This window comes from Sparus aurata, chromosome 24 (genome assembly GCF_900880675.1).
Source record: "Sparus aurata chromosome 24, fSpaAur1.1, whole genome shotgun sequence".
Classification (NCBI taxonomy): domain Eukaryota; kingdom Metazoa; phylum Chordata; class Actinopteri; order Spariformes; family Sparidae; genus Sparus; species Sparus aurata.
Genome location: NC_044210.1, coordinates 21873296 through 21879295, shown reverse-complemented (window position 1 = coordinate 21879295; position 6000 = coordinate 21873296). Strand labels below are relative to the sequence as shown.

Here is a 6000-nt window from a genome sequence, read left to right as displayed (position 1 = left end):
ACACGCACACACGCACACACGCTCTCTCTCTGACACACAAACATTAATATGACAAACAGTTTTTTTTTCTATCGAGGTGAAAAACAGATTCTATTATTCTTAATTATCATAATTAATCTTCTTCATCATAGCAGTGGTGTGTGTGTGTGTATGTGTGTGTGTGTGCATGTATGTGTGTAGGTGTGTGTGTAGGTGTGTGTGTGTGTTCTCAGTCTGTTTATACACACTATTAACAGGATGACACGCAGAGAGCTCAGTCCTGATTGGCTGACGGGTCTTTCGGCCTCTTCTCTTCCAGGAGGCTTTTATTTTGTATTTTTTAATCGTCTCTTCCTGGAGTCTGTAGGTGATGATGATGATGATGATGATGAAGGTGTGGTCATGTGGTCTCCCTCCCACTGACCCACAGGAAACAGTTTGTGATGTCATCAGAGGGTGACTGGTTGCTCGGGGCAGTAAACTGAAGGCCGACCTGACGGCGTCGTCTGATTGGACGAGCTGAGGACGGAGGTGTGTTTTGGCTGAATGTCGAAGCACCAGGAAGGGGGAGAAGTCTAACAGTACCTGCTGCTGGGAGTGTGTGTGTGTGTGTGTGTGTGTGTCAGGGCCTGAAGTGTGTCAGAAACATTCATGAGACGTGGAGCCAAAGGATGGTGATGTCAGCCACAACCAGGGGGCCGGACCGCTCCCCTAGACTGAGGTAGGGGTCCAAACCTGGGGGTCAGGAATCATCTGAGGGTCCTAGTCTGAGGGTTGAGAACTCTGCGAGGGGTCTTAGCATTGGAAAGGGGTCCTAGCCTGCGGGTCAGGAACCTTTGAAGGGTACTGGTTTGGGGTCGGGGTCCTAGCCTGCGGGTCAGGAACCTTTGAAGGGTACTGGTTTGGGGTCGGGGTCCTAGCCTGCGGGTCAGGAACCTTTGAAGGGTACTGGTTTGGGGTCGGGGTCCTAGCCTGGTCTCAACCTGAGGGTCAGGACCCTGTGGGGGCCCTGTGGAGGTGTGGGAAGTTAAATCTGACGAGTCACAAAATGAAGAAGATAGAAAAACATGTTCTGCTACAGATAATTATATTTTTTTCAGGTTCAGTAAAAATACTAATTGTAAATAATAATTGTTTGTTTTTCAGTAAGATATTTCGGTGTGAAACAGTTGCTGTCGTACATTGAGACGATACTCTTTCTAAGTCTGATTAAAATGTGTTAATTTCTAAATATCCAGAACATCTAAATGTGTATTTGAACATGTTCCCTCCAGCAGTGTGAGGCAGCTGTGTTGTCGTGCAGCCTGTCGGCCTGCAGGTGGCAGCAGAGTGCCGGCTCAGGTTAATTCTCACGTCTCTGAAGGTAAAGTCATCCAGCCTTAGCTGGTCAATAAGCATCAGAACTCTTGTTAGAGGGTAAAATATTGATTTGATTGTTGATTAATAGTTTGAATCAGATTATTTGAGTTCCAGTTGAGCTTTAATTTTCTTTCTGTGACAGTTAAGTGAACGTCTGGTGACCAAAGAAGCAAATAAAGACGTCATGCTGCGTCAGTTTGACTGTTTTCTGACATTTTAAAGAACAATTAATCAATTTATCAAGAAAACGACGGCTTAATCAATCGATGATGGGATGAGTGGTTAGTTGCAGCCCCACACTCGTGAAGCCTCCAGCTGTTGGGCATCACCACCTTCAGGCTCCACGTCAAAGAATTTCCCAGCATGCATTTGGCCCTGTTAGCTTGCAGTATTTAAGTCTGTCTGTGTGTGTGTGTGTGTTTGTAGTAAACCAGACTCTGACCCTGCTGTGTGTGTGTGTCAGTGTGTGTTGAGCACGCTGCGTGGCACCCAGCCCTCGGCGGCCGGCGAGTCGCTGTTGGCCGGCCGGTACACCAGACTCTGACCCTGCTGGTTGGACGCCAGAATCTGGACCTTCTCCCCCCGGAACACCGAGATCTCGTCCTCGCGCACCGCCACAAAGTCCTGCAGCACCATCACCAGCTCCTGAGGGGTCGAAGGTCACAAAGTCACAAGTCTGAAACAGTTTACAGGAATGAGGATTAAAGAAGGACGAGATCCAAACCTGGTCGTCCTGCTCGGTGTCAGCAGCAGGCTGAGGGGCGTGGCCGTTGGGCGTGGGCGGAGCTGATGGCGGTCGCCCTGACGACAGAGGGCGAGTCACAGCGATCCCGCCCTCCTTCCTCTGGTACTCAATGGGAGACTGAAGCGCTGTGGACACGGAACCAGAATCAGATTCAGGCTCAACAGAACCAGATACAATCAATCACGTAAAACACTGAAGGATGATTCAGGGAGATTCAAGGAGATTCAAGGATAATGATAAGTTCCAGTTTAAAGGTGATTTAATGAGTCTGTGAAGTTCCAGGGTGATTCTGTGAGATTTCTTGAATTCAAGGATCAATTTCAGGGATTCAAGGATGATTCAGGGAGATTCAAGGAGATTCAAGGTTACTTTCCCAAGAGAATAAGCGATGTTTTGGGGAAATCGATGATGAATCAAAGAGATCCCATGAGGTTTCAAGGAGATCTGCAGATGTTCCAGGTAGATTCAAGGGTTGTCACAGAGATCTGATGACTCAGAGACTGAACGATGTTTTACAAAGATCCAGTTATTGTTTTCAGGGAGGTTCAAGGATAACTACATGTAATGATACAAGTACGATTCAGAAAGACTCAAGGCCATTTCAAGGAGATTTAAGGAGGTTTTGGGGAAGTTAAAGGAAGTTCAAGGCCTTTCTGAGTGAGATCTGAGGAGGAACTCACCTGACAGGAAGTTGTTCTGGGCGTCCAGCAGGGTGGCGATGGTCTCCACCCAGGTCATCTTGATGCTGGCGGACGACGCCTGCAGGGTGAAGCGCTCTGCCGAACCTCGAGACCACAACACGAACTTACAGGGATCCCCGTCCACACTGTCCTGCATCGCCAGGTAACTCACCTGATCACACAGATATAACCGTTACTCTCAGAGTAAACCAGTCTGACACAGATCCGTGTCTTGACCCGGTATGAACCAGGCTAACCTTGATGCTGTTCTTGTACTGGTATCCCGGGTTGTTGGAGCCTTTCCGCAGCAGCTCGCTGAAGATGACGATCTGCTCGAACAGGAAAACTCGGCGCTCTTTACTGCGAGACAGAACTCCTCCGTCCTGCTCCCAGACGCAGAAGGTCTCCTGCTGCAGCAGCTTCCCCTGAGACGTCAGCTTCCCCTGGAGGACAGACAGACAGACAGGTGAGGACAGACAGACAGACAGGTGAGAGGCTGTTATCTCATCTGTCTTCTTCTCTAAAGCATCATTATTTGTTTTCTTTTGGCCACTTGAGGGCAGCAGAACTCCACAAGAAGCTGAAAACATTCATCTTTATCGTAGTTGTGGCTAAACAGCAACCTACACACACATTAGAAACATCTGCATCTTTTTGACATTTATAATAATTGTGGTGTTCCTCAGGGTTCGACTCTCGGCCCTGTATATATTTTAATTTTGGTCGACAAGTTAAAAACACAGATTTGAAGCACAGCTTTCTTTAAATAAACAGGTACCTCGTATCCCTGCAGACGTCCCAGGTTCATCATGTCGTTGCAGCGTTTCGGCACCAATGACATCAGATCCAATGCTTTCTGTACAAACACATGACATAAATTATAAATGAACTTTTGCCCTGTTTGTCCGGTACGTTGTGGAGTCTCTACTGCCCCCAGAGGCTGCAGGTGGAGAGCTGCAGTGGGTGTGTTGACCGTGTCGGCCACAGGGGGCAGTAATGACATCGAACAGCCAATCACATCACAGTGTTCTGGACTCACCTCGATCTCTTCACAGTCCAGTCCTGCTTTGGACGTGTACTTTAGAAAATCCTGAGAAATAAAAAGTAAAGCGGAGCGTTAATGTTTGTGTGACGAGCGCGCAGAGACAGAAACAGGAAGAAGCTGTGGCGGACCTTCAACAGCAGCTGGTACTTTGTGATTCTCTGGATGGGTTTGATCAGATAATCACTGATGGACATCCTGCAGCTGATCTCGTGCTGGATCTCCTGCAGACAGACACACAGGCTCATTTAACTGCCTGCACCAAACTCCATTCAAAAATCAGCCCGTTTAGTGAAGACTACTGCCCTCTTTGTGTCTCTTGTTGCCAACTTGCTTTTATTCACAGAGAGAACACTGAATGAAACCATGAACAGTTATTTACCACCAGAGCTGAAAGCATCAGTCGGTTTATTGATGAAGTGACTAACAGAAATTCAAGCAGCAATCATTTCTATAACAAGTTGAATCAACAGAAGTGACATGTTACCTCGAAGAAGTTCTCGTACTCGATGACGATGAACTCTGACCTCGGCTTGTTCTGACAGTAAACCACGTACATGTGAAGACGCCGCTCCTGGAAAACACACACACACACACACACATTTACATCATCCTCATCAATAATCTGTATCGTGTCGGTGTGTCTCTACGCGGATGACTCACATGTCTGATGAAGAGGTCGGCCAGCAGGTCGTGATTCTGAACACAGCGATCCAACTCCACCAGGAAGAAACTGAAAACACACACAGTGAGTGTGAGAGTGTGTGAGGACAGGAAGTGTGTGTGTTCATCATTAACGTGTGTGTGTGTGTGTGTGTGTGTGTGTGTGTGTGTGTGTGAGACGGACTCGCGGTGCCAGTCGTAGATCTGCTGGATGTTTCCGAACACGATCTTGTCTTTTCCTCTCATGTCCTCTGGAATCCCTCTGACCTCCAGCCGGGACATGAAGCCCTGAGACACACACAGGTACTCGAGTACATTACTCAGGTACGTGTTCCTTAACGAGTATTTTTTCTGTCACTTAGTACTTTTACTTAATCACATATCGGGCCAATGAAACGGCATCCTCTGAGTCTCACCTCTACGATCACTCCCAGGTCCTTCACGTAGTCCTTCTCTGATTGGATCATCTCGTTCACCACAAACCTGCAAACACAACAGTTCAGTTGGACCGGTTCTGAACGTTCTCACAGATCGTCACAGCGTTATGATGGAGGTCGAGTCTTACATGCGTCCTCGCAGCGCTTTGTTCCGCTGCTCCGTGTCCGACTCGTTGGAGCCCTGATCAGAATCCAGAGCCTGAAGAGACACAGAGCTGAAGTCAGTCTGCAGCTTATCTAATATCACCGGATCAACTTTACAGCCAAATAAACATCACTGAGACACACAGACTCCATGTTTCCACTCAAAGACAGAAAGAAGTTCATGTAGAACATCTGCTGAATGAACAAGAAGGTCCAAATAATGCAGAATGAGTCAGAGACAGAGTTTCACAGAGTTTATAAAGTGTCTCCAACTCAACAGCTCACTAAACTGACACATTTGTTAAGGGAGTCTGGTGCTGTGGTGGTCACCTCGGGGTTGTTGGGGTCTTTGATGATCTGCATGGGAGGTGGCAGAGGGGTGGAGCTCTCTTCCTCAGGCTCCTCCTCCCCTCCACTTTGCCCCGCCTCCTCCTTCCTCGCCTTCTGCAGAAACAAACAAAAACTCTTTAACTCTTTATACTGTGTGTGTGTGTGTGTGTGTGTGTGTGTGTGTGTGTGTGTGTTTATGTACCGCCTGTGCGTTGCCAGTGAGGGGCGTGGTCAGCTCGGGCCTGTTGTCCCGCCTCCTGGTTCTGATTGGAGGTTTCTTCTGTCCGTCAGCCTTCCCCTGACTGAGCCTCCGGACGGGACTGGTCAGCCACCGCTGCAGCAAACACAGTTACTGTTACTGAAAGTAACTGAGTACATTTACCTGAGTGTTTCTGTTACACTGCCACTTGTACTCCACAGTCCTGCAGCTGTTACCTTCAGGGTGTTTCCGGTCCCTGAGACGGTGCGTTTGGGCCCCGGGGACCCGACAGCGCCCCCTGGAGCTCCGCCTACTCCAAACACTGTGGGGGAGGTGGCACCTGAGAGAGGAGAACAAGGAGGTGTGGTCAGCGTGATGCGTTCACTGCACATCAGGATGGTGGGTACACTCAGTGATTATTG

The 6000-nt window shown here is 48.4% G+C and overlaps 1 protein-coding gene across 2 annotated transcripts in view; it reads right to left on the bottom strand.

The window, feature by feature from the left end:
* Positions 1 to 273: 273 nt before the first annotated feature.
* The window catches only part of LOC115576598 (kalirin-like), a 36610-nt gene continuing 30883 nt past the window's right edge, over positions 274 to 6000 (bottom strand). For both annotated transcript variants that reach the window (XM_030409126.1, XM_030409127.1), the window contains 15 exons: positions 5815 to 5918; positions 5582 to 5713; positions 5380 to 5493; positions 5034 to 5104; positions 4885 to 4951; positions 4653 to 4756; positions 4469 to 4538; positions 4293 to 4379; positions 3937 to 4029; positions 3803 to 3853; positions 3542 to 3619; positions 3021 to 3206; positions 2764 to 2935; positions 2063 to 2208; positions 274 to 1983 (listed from right to left, as the gene is read on the bottom strand). In XM_030409126.1, coding sequence (XP_030264986.1) covers positions 1798 to 1983; positions 2063 to 2208; positions 2764 to 2935; positions 3021 to 3206; positions 3542 to 3619; positions 3803 to 3853; positions 3937 to 4029; positions 4293 to 4379; positions 4469 to 4538; positions 4653 to 4756; positions 4885 to 4951; positions 5034 to 5104; positions 5380 to 5493; positions 5582 to 5713; positions 5815 to 5918 — 1661 coding nt within the window. In that variant the 3' untranslated portion in view covers positions 274 to 1797. The remainder of the gene's footprint in view (positions 1984 to 2062; positions 2209 to 2763; positions 2936 to 3020; positions 3207 to 3541; positions 3620 to 3802; positions 3854 to 3936; positions 4030 to 4292; positions 4380 to 4468; positions 4539 to 4652; positions 4757 to 4884; positions 4952 to 5033; positions 5105 to 5379; positions 5494 to 5581; positions 5714 to 5814; positions 5919 to 6000) is intronic.